General features: G+C 39.4%; 1 protein-coding gene across 1 annotated transcript in view; it reads right to left on the bottom strand.

Moving 5' to 3' along the window:
* Positions 1-26257, bottom strand: part of SOBP (sine oculis binding protein homolog) — a 114815-nt gene that overhangs the window by 66539 nt on the left and 22019 nt on the right. Inside the window, exon 4 of the mRNA XM_065402125.1 lies at positions 23175-23326. Coding sequence (XP_065258197.1) covers positions 23175-23326 — 152 coding nt within the window. The remainder of the gene's footprint in view (positions 1-23174; positions 23327-26257) is intronic.

Genomic DNA, 26257 nt, shown 5'->3' with positions numbered 1-26257 from the left:
GAGAGAGCCACCAGATGAGATGCTTAGAAGTAGATGGAGACTCAATACGTATCTACTATAGGTCCATTGAGTTAGCAGCAGTGACTTATTTGTAAGGAGGAAGCCAGGAAAATATCTCGCCTCTTTCATATACACTACCTGATCCCTGATTCTAAGCAGCCGGTAACTTCTCTGTGGTTGGCACTATCACTCGATGAACACATTACATCATGCTATTTACTTCAGCTTGCAGACTGTTCATGGCTCTCCTGCCTCACAAGAATTTCACAAGTAAATCACTAGTAAGCACCCTATTTTTTTTTATCCACTTCTACTTTTTTTTCAACCTTTGGACCAATACTAATGTCTTTACTTTGGTTTCACTCAAACTTTAATCAGACAAACCTTGTATTAACTTCAGAGTCTGCCTGTTCAAGGTATGAATAAAATCTAAAGGCCTGTGTTCTAATGGTATTGAATAAATATAACTCCCCTTAGTGCCAATGGAAGCTGCGGGTGCTCAGCAGCTCCATAAATCAGATCATGAGTTAAGACTTCAGGATTTGGCCCCATGTTAGCTACTTCCAATGCTGCATTTGGCAAAAAATATTTCACCTAAATTCCTTTACTATCTGGCCTTGCTTACACTTATTCTCCTTTATTCTAATGTGTGACACCAACTCACATAATGTTGTAATATTTATTATCTATACTCATTTAAGAACAGCATGTACATCAAGTTCCCCTTCTCATCTTTTTTTCTTCTTTTAAGCAGTACAAACTTAATTTAGCCAACTTTGCATGAATAGGTGTGGAATTCAATGGGCGTGAGGACTTCACCCAAGATCTTCAAATCCCAGCATCATTCTTATTACTCTGCTATTATTCCTGTATGCATTTCTAAAGTGTCCATCACAGTCGCATTTAGGTGCTCTTGCATAAATTTATTCCATTACAAAGAATGCTACTATGGGTAGGTCTGCACTGCACTAAACCCAGGTCTGTGATATGCAGGCTTGTGGACTCAGTGGGTATGCTACACTGCAATGTTTGAGCCCACCCTCAGGCTAACTTCCCTTGCATCTACACTGCAATTGCACTGAGCCAAGGTCCCAGAACCTTGCAGGGTTGGAGGGTCCAAGCTTGAGTTAAGCCAGCACCCAGGGTCCGAGCCCTATTGCTTTGCAGTGTAGATGCAGCCTCGCTTGACTAGGATCCTGGGAGTCAGCTGGAAGTATCCTGCAATTCCATGGGACAACTTCCTTAGTCCTCTCTATCCCGATAATCTGCAATTCACTCTACTGGAAATGGAAGCCACCTCCCCCTTTGCAAACAGCAGCAGCTCAGGTCAGTGTTAACCCATTTACTTCTGATCACTGATCTGCAAGCACACTGTGGGAGAGCCTCCTGGGTTTGCAATGGAGAGCAAACCGATCAAGCCTTTTGCAAACCGAGCTGCTTCCTGGTAACGTGCAGGGCGGGCGATAAGGTTTTCCCACAGTGCACCATGGTCCTAGGGCTAGAGCAACCACATTGTGGGTGGGGCACTAGGGACTTATGATTACCTTAACTCGGGTCTGTGCATTGCAGTGTGGACGACGGAGCCCTAGGTTTAAGCACAGGTTAGAAAAGCCTTAACATAAGGTTTAAATACAATGTAGACACTCAAGCCCAGCGTTCCCTAATTTGGGTCATCTGACTCGAATCCCACTAAACCTGGGTTTACATTGCAGTGTAGATATACCCAGTGTTTCCAAGCCCGTACTTGAGCATCTACATTGCATTGTAAACCTGCAAAATGACAGGGCTTGGATCCAAGTCACAGCAGAACTCGGGCTCTGACCAACCCCCTTAGCAGGGTCCTAGGCCCTCGGTCCTGAGTGCTTGCTTACCCAAGTCAGACTGATTGGTATGTGGACTGAAGAGGGGATTGGCCTCAAACCGGAGTCACAGCCCAGACTTAGTGTGCAGTGTAGACATACCCTATAAAACTCCATAGCTCTGCTACCTTTTCTCCTTCATAGCATATCAGGGTCAGACTCAAAGCGGAGTTGGGGACCCCAGCGGTTCTTCGGAAAAAAGACAGAAAACTGTGCCAAGAGATGCAACAAGAGGCTTTATGTACAGCTGAAATCATTCCCTCCCCTTTTATACTGGATATCGCAGGTCATCTCAGAATTCTGCATCACTTTGGCAGTGCTCAACTGCTGGCAGTTACTGTAGCTTCCAAACTTTGTTTTCAGCTGAGTTAGTTTTTTATGAGAAAGGTAGCATGGCATGAGCAAGTGGTCAGAACTTTAGATTTCTCTAATCCGAAACCATTGCTACTTTTAGTCATAACTGATGGGGCATCTTTGAGAATGTACTATGCTGGTCAATTCTTTTAAGTTTAGGCACTTTAAATAAATAAGAAATGGGAGTAATCTTTCCCATCATCATTTGTATGACTAAACTTACTAGGCACTTTTTATTTTAACTTTTTTTTTTTAATGTGCTATTGCATTTAAATTATTTGGGCCAGATTCTCCTAAAGGTTACTCTAGTTTTATGCTGATGTAACTCCATTGATTTTCTGTGGGATTACTTCCATTTTACATGGGTGTAATCTGGTGGAAACTCAGGTCCTTCAACCTTTCTATTTCTGCTAAGAAAAATAACTGGATCAAATATTATATGAGAGGGTGTCTATTGTACACTGTAATAGGTGCAGTACTTGAAAAATACAGGTGAAATGAAAACACACAACACATGGCCTCCTTTATGTCAATGTCAGCACATATGCTTGGTAATTCTATTGTGTCCCACTACTATAAAAGCAGGTGATGTTGGCCAGGAGGAAACAATTTCTGTAAAATCTCATAGCTACAGTATGTCTGCCAGAAGCTTTGCTTCAATTCAAGGCAGGTTTGAGGATCTAGTGGAGGCTCACTTTGTCACAGCCTTTAGAGTGGTGGGCAGGGACTTCGTTACATGACTAGATTCTGTCTCATATTGGTGCATCAGCATTGCCAGATATGTGCATCCTTTCTGATGGCTAGCCAATCAGTTAAGCCTAAGGATGGTTGTGCATAGTGTTTTAGCAGTATGGGGAACACTAATCCTGCTAGCTGTATTCCAAAATATTTCCAAATTCTGTAACAGTTGATTATTTATACATTAACCCTCAGTTTACATTTCTTCCAACTCATAACCATCCATTGTAGATATAATGTTGCTGCTACTTGCTCTGTTAAGCACAAATTAATGTACTAGAGCCATGTAATTTATACATGCTATTTTGTTGAATCTATCTGAATAGAAATTGTATTGGAAAAGCACACCACTCTTTTACTCCATAGACAGAAACAGAGAGGTGTGTGTGTGTGTGTGTGTGTAATATAAAATATGTGACTCTGGTGCATTAATTTGTATTTAACAGAACAAGTGGCAACAGCATTATATGCATGCCTTTGGTGCCATGGATCAAGGTAACTAGAGCAGTCACCAGCAAATCTTTGATGTGATTGAAATAGCACTGTTGTGTGTTTTATGAGATTGCAGGTAAAGCTGATTTGTGTGCATAGAGGAGAAGTATGACATTGGTGTAATAGAAAAACCTTTAACTACATGGATATTTTGTGAATACCATTAAAAGGACATCCAAGAATCAAGGATAAAGAACTGATTTATGAAGTTAGGATCAGCTTGTGCATTTCTACCTTTTTAAAAATGACTGAGACTACTGAACTGCCACTCTTTCCTGAGAGACAGTATTACACTGCAGGCAGCTTGTACCACTTAAACATGCCCAATTGCAATAACTATTATTTGGGAAATAAAGACACAACATATAGCCTTTTCACAGAATTTCAGAATTCTCAGGTCAAGTGCTAATACATATTACAGAGCTCTCTCTAGCAAGTATTATTAAAGCTGTCATTAAAGACCTCCAAAAGTCTTAACTGTGCAACTGAAAATGTTTTCAAATCCTCTTATCCCAAACATAACAAATCCCACTGTTGTTAAATCTGATGTTTTGTGAATTTGATACTACATGGCTTACTAGGGGTGGAGAGTTTTTGTGAAATAACACAGATCTACAGAAAGGGAAAAATCAAGAGCACCTCTTGTCTTCATACTGTATAATTCCAGGATTAGAAGGCACAACAATAATGCTAACCAATTACAGCTCTGTCTAGGTCATGCACTATCTGTAGCAGAAAGAAACAAGATGGCAGATACCCTGGGTTATTTTAATTAATTTAATCATGTGACTAATTGGTCTCTGCTGGGTTTCTGTGGTAACTGCTTCCTAAGTGCTGATGGGCAATTGTGTTAAATGTAGCTTGGAAACTGCATGTAGGGTGCAGTGCCGTCTAGAGAGCAAAGGGAATTGCACAGCTGTGCTTGGAAGGTGCTCCTGCTGAGGCCCTGATTATCTAAGAGCAGAATGTTTACAGCTGTACTGTCCTCTTTGCTTCTTTGTAAATAAGTTTTTACATCAGCTTTTTAAAATAATATGCTTATAATGCAGAATATCTGGGGTCTTTCTTTCTCTTCTGTAAGTAGACTATATAAACATAGATAATATGCAAACACATATGCGCAGAGAGTATATATCACTAAAAACAAAGGTATAGCTGTATATAGCACTGTGTATTTAAAATGGAGAGTACTTTTATGTGCACAATATGAGACCCCAGAAACTAGAATGTCTTATTATTGGTGTCTATATTCTCAGGTAAACCCATGTGTGAACCCTGATGGAGAAAGCATCTTCACATCTATTTTTAACTGCTCCTATGTCTGTTGTAATATTGTCATGAATAATACTTCATCCACACAGATCACACTAGTTCTGCAGAATGATACAGAACATTGTATAAAGCTGGCAAACATGAAAATAACTTGTACAAGTCATTCCTTGCTTCTTGTGTTGAATTTTGTATCACCATGAATAAGATGTTGTCAGCCTACTGAGTCCAAACTTAAACTCACATCTACTCCTATGATTAATGTAACAATAAGAATGGAAAGATGATTCATAATAGCAACCTAAATTTGCATAATCTCAATTGCACATAAGAAATGACTGTTTAATGGGGCGGTGAGTTAAGCCATGTTAAGGACATAGACAGGAATCTGCTGAAAACCTTCATGGTATCTTGCAAGAAAATCTAGGCAAATGTACATAAGGTAAAATAATGACTTACTACAAACACAGAATTTTACAAAATTAATATTTGTCATACTGCACCCTAACTTTGGCATTGCAAATAATCAATAGAGACTGTAATAAAGCATGGCATACAAGAGGTGGAAGTTTGGTAGCTACTTTGTGAAAGATGAAAGTGTTGCATTAAGTAAAACAGAAGAGAGTTGCTGGAATGGTAGAGGAGGAAAGATGTGTCACATGGCTCCCCTTTGTGACTTATTTATTTAGGTCCTGGGGCAACTTGCAAGTAAGAGGCTACTCGATGTTGGTAAAAGTAGCAGAATCTGGCTTTTTTTTTTAAACTTAAATGAAGTTTAAATAAAATGTCTTATTTTCCTTTTGCTGTTGAAGCTGTGTTAGATGTAGATCACACAGTACACAAAAAATACCCTACCTCCTCCCCTTTCCTATTAGTCTTCACTGATGACATGAGTCTTTCGGTGAAATCCTGGTCCCATTGAAGCCAATGTGAGTTTTGCCATGGAATTCAGCAGGGCCGGGATATCACCCTTTGGTTTGACACTATAGCTAGTTATTGATACGCGAGTGTATATTTTGATCTGCAATTTAAATTTAGTTCAGTAAAATTAACTGTAAATGTTTCAAAGAAATATACCTAAAGCAAATACAATCAGAATTAGTTGATTTAGAAACCATATTATGCATGGTCTAAAAACACTGGTGCAATAACGTTTTGTGAAGTTTATTTATGTGCACTGAATATTTTAATATTAAACAAATAGCTGAAATTCCTGATGCTATAACTTATAAACTGCACTATATTCTTTATTATAATATGTTCCGCATAATGGAAGTGCCTGCACATTCCAGGGGCCTTAGACGTTACGTTTATGCTGAAATATCTAGGCACAATAAGATAGAGAATTGAAGATGGTGCCTCCTCTTATAACAACATTTACTCAACTCAGTGCACCGAGTTCTTGTGAGCCATTTATCTATGATTAGAAGTTATATGAAATAGTTTCATTTAAGCAACAAAAATAAAATAAAAACAAACTTTCCACTGACGTTGTATCAGGTCTACTGGTCCTCCAGATCCAATGTAAAGTAAATGGAGCAATTACAATTCATATACTGGGCCAAAATCACAGGTGGCATAGGCAGGCACAACTCCATTGACTTGAAGAGTTATGTCTGCTTACGCCAGCTGTGATTTTGACCCACTGAATAGGACACTTCTGTTGCCATTTGGATTATGTGCACAAAGTCCTTCATGCTTGCTATGCCATCAGTACAACCATTCTGATTAGGAACATAGGATTCACCATACTGATCAGACCATTTGTCCATCTTATCTGGCAAATTGCCTCTGACAGTGGCCAATAACTGATGTTTCAGAGGAAGGTGGAAAAATACCCCATAATCTATTCAATTGTAAAATACATCTGGGGATGATCCTGGCAGGCAACAGCTCTGATGTATGGGATTTGGTTCCTGTTATTGTCTTAGCTAGCCTAGCTATAAATTATGTTAATGGTCATCAATATAGTCCACCTCTTTTAAAATCAATCTGACTACCTAATTTAGTGCCTAATCCAACTCTCATTCAAATCAATGCAAATACTCCCATTTAATTCAGTGTCTTGTGGATCAGGCCTTTCACGACAACGTATGGCCGTGAATTCCACAGGTTTACCTTACAGTCTGGTGAAGTACTATTTCCTTTTTGTTTGCCATATACTACCCCTTTAATTTTCACAGCAGCATTGAAGTCTGAGATAGAAAAGACCATATAGCCAATTTCCCTGCCAATGCAAATTTGTTCCCTAATGTACATTTTACTCATGTTTTGTCCATTCCAGTTTTAAACATCCCAAGTGGTGGGGCTTCCCTCATGACACTATATCACGTGCTAATAGATCTAATCCCAATAGCTCAAAATGGCAAAAGACGAGCTTCTCATCTTTTCTCTTAAACCCTCTCCTCCTCCTCCTCCACTGATGCGGCCACCACCATCTTTGTCATTAACCAGCCTACCAACCCTGAGATCGTTTTTGACTCCTCCCTGTCTTTCACTTTGCACATTCAGGATGCCACCAAGTCTTGCTATTTCTTTCTCTACAATACCTATTAAAATAACCACCATCCCTTCCTCATGTTCCTATAGTTTAATGCTTCACCACACCCTAGTTATCTCCCGTTTAATTACAGCCACTTCCTCTCTGGCTGCCTCAATGTCTAATTTATTAGCTACTATCATCCCCAAGTTCAGCATCACTGTCCAGTTTTCTCCCTTTCACTGAATATCAGTTTCACTGTAGCTTTCCCTACATAGTATTAGCTTGCACTTTTCCAAGCTGAAGTTAATTTAGTTGCTTTCTGCCAATATTTATACTTTCTTGAGGGAATTATTCTGTGTCCTCATTTGTGTTTGCAGCTCCTCCCAGTTTAGTATCATCTGCACATTTTATGAACATGCTGTCTTCTCCCTCTTGGAGATCATTAATGAAATATTAAATAAAACCAGACTTAACAGGTTCTAAGGGCACATCCCTATCCATAACATGATGTGATGCTGTTCATCCTTACCCTTTGTTTACAGTCCGTGAACCTGTTTTCAGTCTGCTTGACAGCGTTCATATCCAACCTGATTTGAATTAATCTCGGGGCCAGGTTTCATGGGATGCCATATTAAACGCTTTGCTAAATTCCCAATATATTACACATCCTAATTTCCCTTAATCAGCTAACTTCATAATCCTATATATAAACAGAAATCATCGTAGTCTAGCAAAACCTACGTTCTGCTTTGCTCGTGGAGCTGTTATCCCCTGTACGTGTGGTTTAACCTTTTCCCCCCCGTTTAACACTTGTCCATTATTTTATATGGGATGCAGGCTGGATTTATAATGGGCCCAGATCCAGGGTGCAGGGCAGCTGTTTTGTGCTGCTCCAATATAGGATACTGGCCCTGAAGCTGGTGCAACTGGCTACAGGAGGCTCACCACAGTCCATGGGAAGCTCTAATGGTGTAAATCTAGAATAGTGTTCCTGGGCCATTCTGCTCCCTCAACTACAGTTGGCATGGGAGTTGTGGGGGAGAGGTATTGCCAGGGCTTTCCTATGGTTCACTGATCATCAATTAGCTGGTCACTTCCTACACCAAATTATTAATAAATATATTCAATAACATTGATTAGAATAGGTACAGTACTCCCTGGGGTACCCCATTATGATCTCTCTTCTTTGAGAAGCAGCATTGACTACAACTCTTTGTTTCCTGTTGCTTTTACTAATTTTGAAAATATGGCAAGACTTTGCTCTCACTTCATGGTTAATTTCCTTAATTGTCACGATGATGGTGATGATAACCTTTCTCATTTACATGTTACTGTTCATTCCCCAAAACATCAAAATACTTTACAGAGTAGATCTAGAAGTCTCACATGAGGGTCCCTAAATTAGAGACCTAAGTTTACATGTATGCAGATAGAGCACTGGCCTGGGACTCAGGAGACCTGGATTCTATTCCTGGTTCTGTCACTGGGCTGCTGTGTAACCTTAGGCAAGTCACATTAGCTTCTTTGTGCCTCAGTTTCCCCATATGTAAAACAGAGGTAATGATACTGATCTCCTTTGTAAAGTGCTGTGAGCTCCACTGATGAAAAATGCTATAGAAGAGCTAGCTGATATTTTATTACACGCGTCAGTGGAGTTGTAAAGACAGCTTGGGCTGCTCACATTTTTTGTCAAAACTGTTTTACAATAGAAAAACTGAGGGTTTTTTTATTAAATGAATTTTTGCAAAAAGTGTCTGCTGTCTATGGAAATTTTCAATTTTTTGTCAAAAGACCAAAGACTCAAAAACTGAAATATTTCAACCAAAAACCAAAATATTTTGTTTTTTTGACTGATTTTTATTTTTGGCACTTGAATTTTTGCCAAAAAAATCTAAATTTTCTATGGAAAATTAGACAAACTATTTCCCCCCCATTTTCATCAAAATTTTCTGTGTAGAAAGGGGTAAACCATTTTTCAAACAGCTCTAGACTCAGGACCTCTGGAAATCAAGCAACTTTTATTTAAATGTCTGAATCTGTATTTAGATACCTAACTTTAGTCACCCAAGTGTGAAATTTTTGTCTGCATACACACAGTAGTGCAGAAATGCAGCCACCTCTTGTGTGGAGGACATCAATCAACTGGTATACAGCATGCTGTTTATCAGTATGCTCAACTTTATGAAGGACTTCAACAAATGCTAAAATCCAAATAAGCTATGTCCTCTGATTCACCCTTGTCTACTATGTTATTACATTTTAAAGAACTCTAACTAGTTAAAGCCCATATTTCTCCTTACAGAAGCAATCCTGGTTAGAGCCTATCTGGTTATAACTAGCCAAAAGCTATACTATTCTGTTATTATATAAAATAAAAATTAATTAGACTCTCAACTGGATTTCCTACAACCAAGATGAAGCTCACCAATCTATAATTCCTTTCTCTTCTTTTTTTAGAGATAGGCACCACACAAACAACTTTCAAATTTTCAGAAACAGTTGCCTGTTTTAATAATATATTGCATATCCTTGTCAATTTCTCTGCTATTTCACACTTTTATTTCCTTAGGAACACTTGGATGAATACCATCTGGTCCTGGTGATTTACTGCACTTGAGTTTCTGAAGTTGCTCCATAACTTCCTCCTTAGAGACTTCAATTTCTGTTAAGGCCACATTCTGATTTCCTGTGAAAAGTGCCCTTGGAATAGGAATTTTCTCATAATCTTTTACAGTAAAGGGTGATGCAGAAAATTAATTTGATTTTTCTGCTCCTTCACAATTTCTGACTGCCTTACTCACCACTTGGTGGTTGAGAGGAGCTAGTCACACACACATACACACACCTTTCTTGCTTCTAATGTGATTAGATATGTCCTTAATTTTCTAGATAACCTTGTACATTTGTCCTTTAGATCATTTCTTTGTCCTCTTTATTTCTAATGTATACTTTATCTGGTATATTTGTGTTTTAATCTACTTATGTTGCTTATGTAGAATTTCCACTTTTTTGAAGGATGTCTGTTTTGCCTTAAATGTGCAAAAATGTGGTATTTCCAGTACAAATGCCCCAGGGCCCCCTTAAGTCACTTTTCCCTATTTAAAAAAGCAAATGTTTCTCTTCCCTCTTGCTATGTGAAAGACCCACAGGAACAACAAGTAAACTGACTGACTTCAGGCAAAACAAGGAAACTATACACAAAGTGCTCTCAAACATACAAAGGACCTGATCCGAAGCTCATTAAACTCAGTGGAAAGTCTTCTATTGACTCCAGTGGGCTTTTCATGAGGCCCAAATAAGCAAACTGAAAAGCAGAGAACAATTTTTTTCTCTAATCTCTTGTTACACTAATCATAGGTGTTATTTGTGACAGTCGTAGGTAACAAATTTTCTGAGAGGTGTGATTTTTAAGTTGATGGTGTCCCTTTAAGCTTATGTACTTCTCCGCTTAACCATGCCAGATTTACTCTTTCCTTTTTACTTTTTCTTTACTCAGAGGTATATGTACCATCTGTGCCTCTAATATGGTGTTCTTAAATAGCCTCCAGAGTGATTCAGTGCTTTTTTTTTTTTTTTACTTTCTTACTGTTAACCCTTTTCTTCATCTCTGTGGTTGAAAAGCAGACTATTATTGTATTGATCATTTGCTCCTCCAAACCACAATGTGCCACTCAACCATTTAACATTGAATAGTTAAAATCAACAATTATTATTGCATTGTAAGATTTCACTATTATTTATTTAATCTCTTTCAATATACTGACTTTCTTCTTGTGTTTTTCCTAACCTGGGAATGTAGCACATTCCAACTGTAAGGGTTACGATTCTATCACCTGAGATTTGTAGCTAATGAGATTTCACCCCATGGTCATCTCTACTTTGCAGTGATCTTTCAATAGTATCTAAATGGTGGCCTCCTTTTTGATAATCTAAATTAATCCTTCTAGCCTAAATTTAGTTTTCATGACCTCTCTTCCATGTCATTAATACAGATGTACACCGGAGATATGAAGTCCTGGAAGCTAAGTTAATACTGAAAGGGCTCATCTAGACCAGGAGTTTTCAAACTGGGGGTCGGGACCCCTCAGGGGGTCACGAGGTTATTACATGGAGGGTCGCGAGCTGTCAACCTCCACCCCAAACCTCGCTTTGCCTCCAGCATTTATAATGGTGTTAAATATATAAAAAAGTGTTTTTAATTTATAAGGGAGGGGGTCGCACTCAGAGACTTGCCATGTGAAAGGGGTCACCAGTAAAAAAGTTTGAGAACCACTGATCTAGACTGTCTCCACTACCTACACTCAAGATCCTACCTCAGGATCAATATCCGAATTAGTTGTTACATGGGTTCCTCCTGCATTGCTCATGCAAGGGCCCGACAGAATTCTAGTCCCTGTCCAGACTAGTCCCTGCTCTAACTCCTAAAATACATGGAGGAGAAGCTATAGTGTCACTCTCTCAAGCTGCATATACCAGCCAACAGAGCTGGCCTTCACCTGAGTAACTTCATCTATTTAAATTGAATTGCATGGATGTATAGGGGGGGAGAATTTGCCCTGACATTTTCTAGTTAAGGAGTAAAATAAATCCAAAACATCTGAAACCACACAAAAAACACAGATTTTTTATGACTTTGTCTAAAAATCATTAAAAAGATGCGTGCCTTTACTTTAGATACAAAATTGCATCCAGGCTGACAACTTAAAGAATATGTTTACGTTCAGTCCAATTTAAATTCAAATGGATGAGTTATAAATGCTTGAGTTTGTAATAGAGAACATCCTGTAGCTGAACTTAGCTGACCAGCAAACACTCTTCTACTACTAATAGACTGATGTTCCAGAGCTAAAATAGTTGACATTTTTGAAGCTTTTACCATATAAAACTTTCCTTGTTTCTCCATCAGGTCTGACACTTACAGATCAAGCACTGATTGATCTTATAGTGTACGGGGAGATTTTGGCAAACCAGTAAAGTGCCTGAACCCACTATTGCTTATTGCTAAAAGCAGCCAAGTCAGCAGGATTAGTTTATCCAAGGAAGAAGGGAAGGGGGTTTTGGGTGCCACAGAAAGAGCAGCTTGACCCCGCGTCCTTCCTGATAAGAACTGTGTTGAAGTTGCTGATACATGCATTTTAGAAGAGCAGGATGTGCCCTCAGAAATGTGTCTAACCGGGTCTCAAGGCTGCAAACTCTGGGAAAAACCCACACCTGATTAATCAATAATCAGAACAAAACCTCTTGCTGGACCATTGAAACTGCTTGCTTAACAAGTTTTCTTTAAGGGACATGTCATTGTGTTACTAATATATAAAATAAGGGGGGAAAGTTTGAGGTACTGGGACTCTTCAGGACTGGACTCTCCCTCTGGATACATCTTGTGTTCCCCACCGGCAGCCACTGTGCCACTCGAGAGCCACATTCAGCTTCAGTAATTATCGAGGGTTGGGGGTGTTTTACTAATCTGTTGCGGACATGTGTAAGTGCTTGAGACTAAGTAAAGTTTAGCTTTAAGTGAAAGCACTCTTGTGTTGTCCTGTTTGGGCCAGCCATCTATCGGTCGGATGGCCCTGTCTCCCCTGATTTATTTCCTGACACCACCTCGCACAGAGTAAAAGTTACCAAGAGCTTCGGGTTGAAAGAAACCCGGGTAACAATAGGGGTTGGCCTACTTTGACTTACACCTTCCTGTTACTTGGTTTTCTTGTTATACCCCTCAGAATAAGGGGCCAGAAGGTGTAAGCTACATCACTTGTTCCTTTAAATCCACTTAGATTCCCATCTTAATATGGCCCCAGTATCTCTAGGAAAAAATATTTCTCCATTTCAGAAGAAACCTTACATTTTAGTTTCTAGGTTAAAAAAGGTTTCAAAAACTTTTAAAATTAAGGGCCAGATCCTCAGCTCCATTGACTTCTATCTCTCCAGTAGAAATTGCTACTAGAAATTGCTAAGGTTTTAACTAATGAGGATAGTATTGAGGTATTGACATGTGCTGTTGGAAAACTTCAAAATTGGAAATGACTTCCACCTTCATCTGAGTTCAAGGGTTTTACACCACTTTTCTTTTTAGGGTTTTATGCTGATGTCCACCACAGCACTATCAGAGCAGGAGGCTACAAGAGTTTCACTTAACTCGTGTGCTCAGTAAATTGCAGTATCTCAAACATTTTCCAGAATTCATAGTGGGTGGGTACCATACACAGCATTATGGCTAGTCCAATAAGAGTTTTCAAAAAATGAGTTTGTTGAACTTTTTTCAATAAATATAATTAAACTACTTTGTTTCAATATTTGTCCAACTTAATGAACTGAGTGACAAGTAAACTCATAAATTAATCCAATAATTTATTCAAATGGCATGATATTTTTAAAATAGAATATCTGATTTAATATTTTCTGCTTTATTTGCCCAGCTCTTCTCAGCACTAATGATAAATGCGTACATTGAGAATAGAGAAAAATGCATCAAATATACTTTGTGCACATTAAATTTAAATGTCTTTATATCCATCCTAAGTTTTCATCATAGTAAACAATATTTTCTATATTGAGCCTGAACTGACAGAGTGGAAACAGAGCTGAAGACTGCTTATATTATTCCATATGATGCTACGGTAATCCGAACTAATCTGAGCTGATGTGAGTTGAGATACTGGAACAGGGGACGAAAGCAACGTGTTATTGAACAACTGTCTCTGTCTAGCTGAAACATAACTGAGCCAAAGAAGTTCAGAGATAAAGTAAGGCTTTTTGAGTCATCTGGACTTTGAAATAAAAAAATCCCATGAGGTGATATAATAAATGTTCTTGGCAGAGACAGTGAAGCCTATCTTGCCAAACTTCTTAATGCAACAAAACATACATCCGTCACCTCCACAAATTCCTACTCCATACACATTCTTCTTGAGAGGTTTAAAATACTTCAGGTAAGCATCTTAGTAAAATTAAAATAACAGGAATGAGAAGCAGGGTTTCTTTCACTGTGAAAATGTAGCCAATAAACAATGGCTTCTTCCATGTCTTAAGCTTCATTATTAAAATGTCATAGCACCCTCATCTTTAAATCTGTCCCAGCTGCTAAAATCACATAGACCCAGTGTATGACAATGATAAAAGCTTATCCAGACATGTCATAATGAAATTACTTTGTTGTTACATGTGTACATAAACAAAATCTATTACTGGCAATACAAGTATTTTAGCTGTTCGGAAGAGATGTGAGGACACCTCAGATAAACGAGTCAACTCATTTGAATGAAATGCCCATTGTCCAAGAGACAGTATATCCTGAACTCATAATTAACACATTCATCTCTCTATAACCAAAGTAGCCAGAATGCAATATGACCTGAGATAATGTGATTTGGTGGTTAAAATGAAAAGCAAACACAGCTTTTAATTGGATTGCATACCTGCTAGTAATTCAGACAATGGGAACTTGATTCAGATTTATGGTATTAAATGGCAGCAGATGGACAGTAAAATGTCCATTGTTTGCAAACTGCTGTGCACAGCCTGGTTGGCCAACTACCTCCAATAAGCCATTGGTGGCCTCAGTCAGGTGCTGGTACATTTCTTCATTAGAGATGCTAACACATTATACTTTCATGTTGATGAGCATGGGGAGATAGTGACTGATGGTACCAAAGGGTTAATTTGGGATTTCACTCCTCTCTTCTAATCACAAGTAGAATCTTAGCCCCTTGGAAAGGGTTTTATCGGACTTCTGATTTTGTTAATTTAATAAATAAAAAAGCCTGCAGATGAGATCTAGAGGGAAATAATCTCCACCCATCTTGATGACCCCACGCATCTCTTGGTGGGACAGGGATTGCCTCATACCTCAGTAATCTGCTCCATTTTGGGATGCACTGTTCCAGACCTTTGGTCCCTATCCTGTAGAGCCTTCTACACTCCCACAGGCTCTTAATCTATTCTGCTCATGACAATTTTCTTCTCCCCTCTCTCCAGAGATTTCATCAAAAAGCTTGCAGTCATGCCCCACACTTTAAAATACTTCCTCTCCAAACCCAGTTTCCTATCTGCATTTGTTCATCAGTATTATATTATATCCCAACATAGCAATGGAGAGTAGTTTGGTTCCCCAGAGCTTTAGGAAGAATCCTTTGTTTCCTATAATGAACTGGAAACCCTGCTCTCTCTCTCGCTCTCTCTGTAAAGCAGCATCCCCAGTAGAAGCAGGGCTGTGAACTGCTTCTTAAATTACACTTCTCTACAAAATCTGTAAAGCCAAGCAACGGCAATTCCATGCTAACTGGGCAGACCACCTGCACTACTGTGACCTTTCTCAATACCTAATTAAAACAAGGTGAATCGGCAGGAAAAATATTGATTTGCTGTTCATATTCCCATGTGTTTCAAAGCTTATGTTAGAAAAGGAACCTTAAAATGTAAAACCTGAGCTTTTTAATGTCAGGGGACATTAACTGCCTTATATCTATTGAAACAATTTCCAAAATTTTCATGAATGATAGTCACTTCGCAAATTAAATTGTGCAGATGTCTGGGGGAAAAAGGGAGCAGACAATTTTGTCATTATTCTTTGACTTAATAGCAAGATAGTTAACTATTTCTTATGCACTGTTAGGCTGCATAATTAAGCCTGAAATCAAGAGAACTTTCTCTGACAATTTTCAGTATTAATTTGGGGGCAAACAATAATCTATGTTTACTCAGAGTTCTGTGTGTGTATTTTAATCATATAGTGGTGTACATTAATTAGCCAATACAATCTGAAAGTGAAAAGAATTATCTAACGTAATATTACTCAGCACTAGATAAATGTGTATTACTTTTGAGGGCCCCAATTGTTTTGCTGACACTAATTCTCACTGCACAACTAAGACAAAAATTCCCATAGTACAAAATGCATCATTTTCAGCATTTCATTCCAACGCCACAATGGAAATACCACTTGCCAGTCCTTCCACCTTGAAGTGGCGGGAGGAGTAAAGCTGGATTCTCTCTGTCTCCTGAATGTATTACAGCCCTCTGGGCTGGAAAAGGGAGACATGTTTTTAATGCCATATGAGCCTCACTAGACAAGTTACCTGGCTACCTGTGCTACTGGTTCATTGTAGATCAGTATTTCACACAAGGAGAGAAAATTATAATTATTTACATTTCCTTGTGTGACAAACTTTTAGTTTTTGATTTATGTTTCTTTGTTTGTTTGTAGAAGTGAGATTTGATTACGCTGTAAACAAAAACATTTATCATCTTTTTTTTCCTGATCGTAAGGCAGTGCAAAGCAGCAACAAGGTCAAGTGTAATAAACTGCCTGACAATTTTGCACTCACTCTCTCTCCAATACCCTAGTCAAATCAAGAAAATCAGTCTCTAACATATCTATGTATGGAGCTCATAACCTGTATGAATTCAGTCTTCATTCTAGGTAGAGCCGTTGGGTCAAAATACATTTGTTTTCTGACCCATTGATTCAATAAACTAATTTTAAAAAATAATCTTCTCAGGCTTCAGACTCAGTGGTCCAATCATGAATCCAATATTTTCTTTAAATGTAATATCCTGAAACTTGTGGACCAATGCGTTTGCTACAGAATCATAGAATATCAGGGTTGGAAGGGACCTCAGGAGGTCATCTAGTCCAATCCGCCTGCTCAAAGCAGGACCAATTCCCAACTAAATCATCGCAGCCAGGGCTTTGTCAAGCCTGACCTTAAAAACCTCTAAGATTCCACCACCTCCCTAGGTAACCCATTCCAGTCCTTCACCACCCTCCTAGTGAAAAAGTTTTTCCTAATATCCAACCTAAACCTTCCCCACTGCAACTTGAGACCATTACTCCTTGTTCTGTCATCTGGTACCACTGAGAACAGTCTAGATCCATCTCTTTGGAACCCCCTTTCAGGTAGTTGAAAGCAGCTATCAAATCCCCCCTCATTCTTCTCTTCTGCAGACTAAACAATCCCAGTTCCCTCAGCCTCTCCTCATAAATCATGTGTTCCAGCCACCTAATCATTTTTGTTGCCCTCCGCTGGACTCTTTCCAATTTTTCCACATCCTTCTTGTAGTGTGGGGCCCAAAACTGGACACAGTACTCCAGATGAGGCCTCACCAATGTTGAATCGATCTGCTGGCAATGCCCCTACTTATACAGCCCAAAATGCCGTTAGCCTTCTCGGCAACAAGGGCACACTGTTGACTCATATCCAGCTTCTCGTCCACTGTAACCCCTAGGTCCTTTTCTGCAGAACTGCTGCCTAGCCATTCGGTCCCTAGTCTGTAGCAGCGCATGGGATTCTTCCATCCTAAGTGCAGGACTCTGCACTTGTCCTTGTTGAATCTCATCAGGTTTCTTTTGGCCCAATCCTCTAATTTGTCTAGGTCCCTCTGTATCCTATCCCTACCCTCCAGCGTATCTACCACTCCTCGCAGTTTAGCGTCATCTGCAAACTTGCTGAGAATGCAGTCCACACCATCCTCCAGATCATTAATGAAGATATTGAACAAAACAGGCCCCAGGACCAACCGTTGGGGCACTCCACTTGATACCAGCTGCCAACTAGACATGGAGCTATTGATCACTACCCGTTGAGCCCAACAATCTGGCCAGATTTCTATCCAACTTATAGTTCATTCATCCAGCCCATACTTCTTTAACTTGCCGGCAAGTGTGCTGCTATGTGCTGCTGTGATTCTTGGACTTATATTGGCTGGTCTATAGAATGAAATCTATAAGGAAGGGAGCACTGGAACAGGTTTAAATCTAAATCTGTTCTTTTAGAAACATTAGTATAAAAAACTTTCTTTCTTGCAACATTGCTTTTAATTGGTATTATTATGCACAACAGGTTATCATTATGCACTAGTTCATTATTTACATTTGACTCTGTATAGCAGACAAAACAGGAACAAGAGTTCAGATGCAGAAACAATCTAAACATTTAATCTCTCTGCCTAAAGGGGTAGAAAAAATACTGAACTTGCTTTTATTCATTTATTATTAGTAATTTAGACAAGAGTCATATTGTGGTTGGGTCTCACTATATTTATCTGTCATATATACCTGCACTGCTGCTGGAGCACAAGGTTGAGGATTGCTACCCAGGTGCTGCTGTTCTACAAGCCCTCTGTGACAAAATTCATGGAGAATCAATACATACCTATGACTAAGGCATTAGGGTCCATACAGCAATGTAAGTGCATTCCATAGTCTAGCAATGATTCCTGTTATCCAGACTATTGTAACTCTTGGCAGGAATAGTACATGTGAGGGTGGAGGTGGTGTTGTAATGTGCATGCAACTATGCACCTCCAACATACAGCTGCACATTAATGGTGCTTTTGTAGAGTTTGTGTGCCTTCCTTATAGATTTCATTCGATAGGGTGATTTCAGCTGGTTTCCTCCCAGAATTTAACCCAATTGGGTATTTGTAAAGAGAGCAGCACATCAGAGCCTACATTTTCCAAATGTATTGGAGAGGATTTTTGTTTTATTTAAATGTTGAGATAATCTTAATTCTATATGCAGCAATTGGTATTAAAATGTGTATAATTTGCATCATTATTTTATAATGTTTTGAGACATGAATGATGATTTATTCTTTACTGTTTGAACAGTCCTACAGTTTTAAGCAAGTGCTTATTACAGCAGTTCTTAGCCAGGGTGGGAGCGGGGAAGACTGCTTAATACAATCCATTAGGAAATTCAAGCCTTAAATGAAATGACCACAAAGTCCTATCGGCTCACTGAAATACAGCAGCTGTACATATTTATTGTAATACAACACTATATTGTTGCAAAGATATGCTGTTTAAAACATGCATAAGGCAGGTGAAATGTGACCATTTTACTCCTGTTTGAAAAATGAGAAGCTGTAGAGTGGTGTAACTTTTCAAATACATAAATAAACATTAGACTCGTGGAGAAGACAGGTACATGGCCAGACTAGTAATAAGAGTTTAAAGGTCACTGGGTATACCTGAAACTTTTGCAACCTTGTTACTTGTAAATTCTGGGGAAGGTGAAGAGCTGTTTAAACTAAAGGACAATGTTGACACAAGAGCAAATGGATATAAACAGACCATGAACAAATTCAGGCCGAAAATTAGATGAAGGTTTCTAGCCATCAGAGGAGTGAAGTTCTGGAACTACCTCCCAATAGGAATTCTGGGGACAAACTATGTAATGAGTTTAAAGGGAGGGCTGACAAATTTATGAGTGGGATTGCATGATGGGGTTGCTTGTGATGTGAGGGTGGGGGCAGAACTTGAGAGCCCTGGGGGTCCCTTCCAGTTTATGTTTTTAATGGCAGGGTTCAGCCAGTCACCTGCAGGGGTCAGGAAGGGATGTTTTTCCCTGCAAAGTATTCTGGGTTTTTTTGGTCTCCTTCTTCTGAAGCATCAGGGACGACCATCGCAGCAGACAGGACACTGGACAAGGTGGGACAGTACTCTCAGTAAGCATTCTCTCTCAGGTGCTTGGCTGGCTGGCTGGCTCTTGCTCACATGCTCAGCATCTAACTGATCACCATCAGAGGGGTCAGGAAGGAATTTTCCCCCAGGCTAGATTGGCAGTGACCTTGGGGTTTTTCACCTTCCTCTGCAGCACATAGAATCGGTCTCTTACTGGGATTAACTGGGGCTATCTCATTTTGGGGAGAGGGATAGCTCAGTGGTTTGAACATTGGCCTGCTAAACCCAGGGTTGTGAGTTCAATCCTTGAGGGGGCCATTTAGGGATCTGGGGCAAAAATCTGTCTGGGGATTGGTCCTGCTTTGAGCAGGGGGTTGGACTGAGGTCCCTTCCAACCCTGATATTCTATGATTTAATCAATTCCCTGCCATTGCAGGAGCCGAGGGCATCAGTCCACCTCAGTCCCTCCTGTTCTCTGCCTGTGGCACATAACAATGTTTAGTCTTTTGCAGGCTGTGATCCTTTGGTCTAATTTTGGTCAATAGGTTTACTGCACAGGTGCTAAGTGATACTGTGGGCTCATGGGAGTGCTTAATTTATAATGAAAGAGATGCTGGGACTCAAACAATTAGCTGCCAGGGCTCAAGCAATTTTATTTTTTTTTACTTTCATAACTGACATGGCAAGCCCAGAGGTGCCAGAGCTATGAACTGCCAAGCCTAGAGGTGCCTGGGCTCAAGCCTCGACACAAATTAAGCACTGGCTCGTGGTATGCACAGGGTCACACTAGATGATCTGGTGGGCCCTTCTGGCCTTAAACTCTATGACTTCGATCTTGTGCCGTGTTTCTCAAAATCCTGTTCTATTAGCTAGAGTGAAGTGCAAAATAATAAGGGCCTGCTGAACTCTCCTGAACCTGCCTAACTTCAATAGCAGCATTAACATTCCCTGAGTAGTGCATCCTGTGCTTGTTCATATTGAACACCATGAATATAGAGGTGATAGAAAGTTCTAGATTGAAAATAATGTGTGGACCAGGTTCAGGTCTCAGTTTCACTCATGCAGCCACAGGCTCTCACAGGTGTAACCGAGGGTGGAATTTGGTCCTTTAACTTAAAGAAGGCTTTTAGGCAATGATCCAAATGCTGTCAATTGTGTTGCCTTGCCATATCTTAATTCCTCAAGGCACATGGGAAAGTAGGACACATGTTGATCCTTAATATTTACAGAAGAAAACCCAGTTACTGTTGTGACTTGTTTGAGAGAAGTGTAGAGCAACTTATTGTGGTGAAATGTGCATTTAAAAGAATAAGAACTTCTTTTGTTCTTGAGATCTACAGAAAAGAGTTAGACTGTATGCAGAGGTTTCTGTCTGAGGAGAGATTCAAAATATTTGGGACTGTTTAGTTTAGAGAGGAGACAAACAGATGTGATATGATAAGATGTCTAATACAAAGAATGAATGGTACAAAGAAGGTAAATTGGGCACTTCACTTTACCCTTTCCTATAATACATGAACAAGGGGACATACAACAAAACTGACAGGCAACAAATTTAAAACTGGTAAAGGGAATATTTATTTACACAATACATGATTAATCTGTCTCTCTTATGGCCACAAAATATAATTGGATCCTATTCTCTTAGTCATAACAGGATGACACATTGATATGGATAATGACAACATCCACAATTACATTAAGTAGAATCTTTTTAAAAGATTTTTTAGATGGGATATAAGCCCCCTGCTTCATGGCATAAGCCAAAGACTAACACATGGGTCGTAGGCCCCACTGTGGATTAGTAATTCCATAATTGTCCTCTATAGGATTTCTTGCTGCTTCCTCTAATGCATCTGGTACTGGCCACTGTCAGACATACAATACTGCATTAGATGGACAACTGGCAATTCCTATGTTCCTGTGTGCTGCTTTACTCAAGTAAATCCTGCCACTGGAAGCCAGAGGAGTTGCAGCTCAATAAGAAGTGCAGGACTGGATCCTTCGTTACCCCAGAGAGCTTACAGCATGCACACTTGTGCATATGCGCGCACACACACACACACACACACACACACACAGGGGTACTTCACTGTCCATGATCTGAACATCCAATTCTATAAACCATCTTACATGAAAGAAATTTACTATTTTCATGTCAAAATGTGGAGTATCTTAGATGCATTTCTCCCTACCAACCTCACGTCCTCCAAATAAAGAGAGAGAAACACTACACTTCACAGAAGCTTCCACATGATTGTTTAACTTGCCTATCTGCTCCAGTAAACATTATGAGCTTGATTCTCAAAGACTGCCACTAAAATTCCACTCTGCTGATTTTTGCAACCTAATTCTTTAGGCTTTTCTGGGGGCGGAGTGGGGGGGACAGAATGATGTGACCCAAATTTATAAAGGAGGGTAATTTGCAGCTACAATGTTTCTTGCATCTAAAATCCTTTTTTTTTTTTTTACCATAGATTGCAAGTATCAGATGGGGGGGAATTATTTTTAAGATGACAGACTTCAAATGTTCTGCAGCATGAGGGAAAAATATGCAGGTTTAATAAACAAAAATGTGAAGAATTTTATGAATAAATAAAGCTTTCTAGATCAATTAGTCTCACCCAAGGACTCCTCTATTACACTAATAAGTATCAAACTGCCATAGCTATTTTTTTGTAACAATTAGAAGTTGGTGTGTTTTGCAGGGATGGGGGGGGGGCGGGTTTGTTTGTTTTTTATAACAGAAACACCCTATATTCTGCTGCACAAACCAGATGCTAAAATAAAGTACAGGGCACTTTCAGTCACTGCACTTTACAGATTAGAATAATTTTTGTGGTCATTTCAGTTTGGGAAATCAAGCCAATATTAGAATTCCATTTTAACTTGAGATAAAATGATCTTTCAGATTACTGGAAACATCCTCGTGCTATGATAGATGGTTTTGTCACTGCTTACCCCACACAAAACACCAAAATGTCTGAGCTTTTTTAAAGCAGTAAGTCCATAATTGTTTACATTTGAAGATAAACTTTAAAAGCATGAAACTAAGGTCCTGATCCAAAGCTCACTGAAGTCATTGGAAGTCATTGCCTTCACTGCACTTTGGATCAGGCCCTAACTGCATATGCCATCGCCAATGATCCTGCTGCCACTGAAATCAATGACAAAACTTCTCTTGACTTCAGCTGCGCAAGATATAGCCACCTACCAAAAGTAAGACTTGTATGTCTACCTCCCTATGCACAGCTATGAAGATCCCTCCCCTAGTCTTACACATAGAGCAAATATAATAAGATTCCGAAGCAAAACCATCATTCTTATTTTATAGTGCATTATTAGTATCGTCTAATTAAATTCATCCACCCTCACAGAACTCAGGCATTAAGCTGAGGGAAACTGAGAAAACAGGTTACACATTAGTAAGGGGTGATAGTCCAACAGACAATACATATGGAAAGGTAAAGGGAACAGACAAAACAGAAAGAACCAAAAAAAAATTTTTTTTTGCTAGCTACGAAATGAGACCCGAGCTAGGCCTGTGTAGGGTTACATCTTTCTTTGGCTCTCTTACCTTGTTTCTCTTGAAGTATGCTCTTCGGCAAGCTGCAAAGCACTTCTCACTGCAGAAGCATTTCACTTCACTTCCCATACTCAGGGAATAGCGCTTGATTCCCACTTTCTGGCACCAGGCACACATTATTTGTACATTTGACACATCATCTTCTACAACAAAAATATAAAAATAATGTTTATATCAGATGCAAACACCCAATCAGACATCTACGCACTCAACCTCAGAACTCTATTGCAGTAACTTTGTCTTCCTCACTCTTTGTGAGCAGAACGAGGCAGGCTTGTGATTAACTACTTGTTCCCTAGGCAGCTGGTATCCTGTGCCAACCAGGCCAGGAGGCTGGCAGAACTTCTGAGATGGATGGAAAAGATTATAATAAAAAATGGTGCATCACTGAAAAGCTCTGGAGGTCCTTGGGGCTTTTTAGCATGTTTAAGAAAGTGCCTAATTGTATTTATTAAACCAGTAACCAACACTAAAGACCAATGTAACTAATGCTGTTACATTCCCATTACTTAAAATCCATTATCAAGAGCCTCGGAGGAATTCTGCTCAGCAGCTAGTTGATAAAATATACATGGAAGCTACCGCACCAGAGCAATGTAATGAGGGCCCTTACAAACAGGATTCTAAATGGGATGTAGGAAGGAAAAGGAAATGCCCCATTTGGGTGTTGATTCCAAATAATGACTAGAAGAGAATGGGAGGAGGTTTTCTCCAAGTAAGATTGACACAAAAATACATATTTGAGTGAGAGGGGAGATGCCTAATTGTGTTACTAAAATCTGCAAAGTGATTCTTATCATGGTTGAGTACATTTTAACTCACCAAGAGTTCTCTAAGATGTGCTATTTGACCCTGTTTTGAGTTCTTCTGACATGTATGTGGAGATTTAACTTTTTAATATTTACATTAATTTTGGTGTTATTTCCCTGAATTTTAGGGAGATCATTTCAATCATTCATAAGAAAGTGAGTGCAGCTTTATACTCAATGCCATTTTCCTCACCTCATAGTCCTCATTCTCTTTCCAGTATTTCTCATGTCTCTATTCTAATTTGATAAATATTTTCTAGCAACCATCTTGTACTGATTTAATCATTTCTGTTCTCTAGAGCCTCCAACTTCTTTCCCCAATTACATTCTTTGCCACTAGCTCTTTGTGCTGTTATCTACAGTTGTTCCTGTCTATCTAGAGTATGGAAGTACCTAGACTGTTGCTTTAAATTGGATTCATATAGTCAAGTGCAAGAAAATTCCCCATAATAATAAGACTTACATAGCACTTTTCATCTTCAAATCCTGGCAATGCTACTGTGAGGTCTGTATTCTTATCCCCATTTTATGGAAGGGGAAACTGAACAGTTAAGTTACTTGCACAAAGCAATACAATAAATCAATGGCAAACCCATGATTTAGAACTAAGGATTCTATTCCTATATCTAGTCCATTAGACAACATGACCTTTCAGTCACTGATATTAACTATTGTCTGATTTCTGGGGGGGGGGGGGGGGGAAATCCCCAAAAGACTAATTGTTAAAGCAATTTGCTGTCCAGGAGTGATGGAAAGTTCATGATTCAGAGAGCCTGCCATGCAGTCATCCCATTTCCCTGTAAAGGATTGGTTTTGAAGCAACGCTGTCATCATTCTGCAAAATTATTGGCAAACTAATTTTTAGTAGAATGATTTGGCTCCTTCCCCCAGCTATCGTAACACAGAACCACGTGCTGCATTTTATTCACCTTAACAGAATAAATATTGCCAGTTTAATAATGTTTTTCCTTCCACAAATTGTGTTGTGATTTATAGTTACAAAGAAAATTGTACAATGTAAAAAACTTGACCTTTTAATTTGAATCAGACTGTACACCTTTAAAACTATATTTAAGGCCAAACCATAATTTAGATTTGTGTTTAATGTGCTATAATTATGACATTTTAGCACTTACTCTTTAGAGTGGGATTTGCCAAAATCTCATAAATGTTCTAACATATTTGACATCAATGGAAATCAAAATACTTTGGGCCAAATTATAGCCAGCCATGCATGGGTTCAAGAAGCTCACACTGGGGGCAGTTATAATTTTGGCTGCAGGATGCTTTGGAGTACAGACTGGCAATAGGAGCTGCCTAGTGTTGTCATGGCCCCGGGCCTGCCCTGAGAACCAGTAGGGCTGTATTGGCAGCAGTACAAAGTACACCTATTCAAATGTGAGTCAAGAAGCGCTTTCCATCATGCTCCCCCAGAGCCACTGAAGGCAGTATGCCTTCGCAAGGGCATTGTTTCTGAGAAAGTACAACTCCTTTCCCACCTTGGTGAACCTGCTCCTTTTAGAAGGCATCATTTTGCCCCGTTGAATTTACCTGGCAAGAGAAGAGCTGGGGAAGCAATAAAAACAAAGAAAAACCGCTTGCACCTGAAAACAGCAATGTGCAGCATTAAAGTCACTAAATGTACTTGATATTTTCCCCTACCAATTTAAGAGTATTAATTCTTAGAATGTTCTACAAAGCCCGAAAATGGAAGAGGTGCAGATGCTCCCTTTTGCAACAACCTTCATTAATGCTGAGAAGAGCTGAAAGGGGGAAACTCACCAGCTGAAAGCAGAGCTTAGCCTCTTTGAAAGTAATTGCTGGGAGCACTCACTTCCAAAGTACATAGGTTCTATAACAATGTGGACTTGAAGAATGAGCACAAAATTCCAAAACAGGGGTTCTGAAACTATTCCATAGTGCGGGCCACATCTTAATAGAGAGAACCACTCACCCACCTGTTCATGAACAAACACTCTCTCGCTGGTGATCAGGAAGATCACCTATCCACCCATTTACAATCACCTAACATCCTTGTGGCAACAACAGCAACTGCTTCCACGAGAAAAGTAATCCTGGGGGGCTCAGTTGTACTCTGTTTTTTTGCAGCCATGCAGGTGGAGTAAGGCTCTCCCATACCTCCTTGTGGGGCCATGTAAGGCCTTGCATTCAGCTCCTGGCATAGAGGGAAGAATAGGAGCTGCCCACTCCATATATATACTGTCCTCCTCTGTCTTAAATAAATCCCACTACAAGCTGGCCATC

Source organism: Emys orbicularis, chromosome 3 (genome assembly GCF_028017835.1).
Source record: "Emys orbicularis isolate rEmyOrb1 chromosome 3, rEmyOrb1.hap1, whole genome shotgun sequence".
NCBI lineage: Eukaryota > Metazoa > Chordata > Testudines > Emydidae > Emys > Emys orbicularis.
The sequence above is the reverse complement of the archived record's forward strand: the minus strand, read 5'-3'. Positions and strand labels throughout refer to the sequence as shown.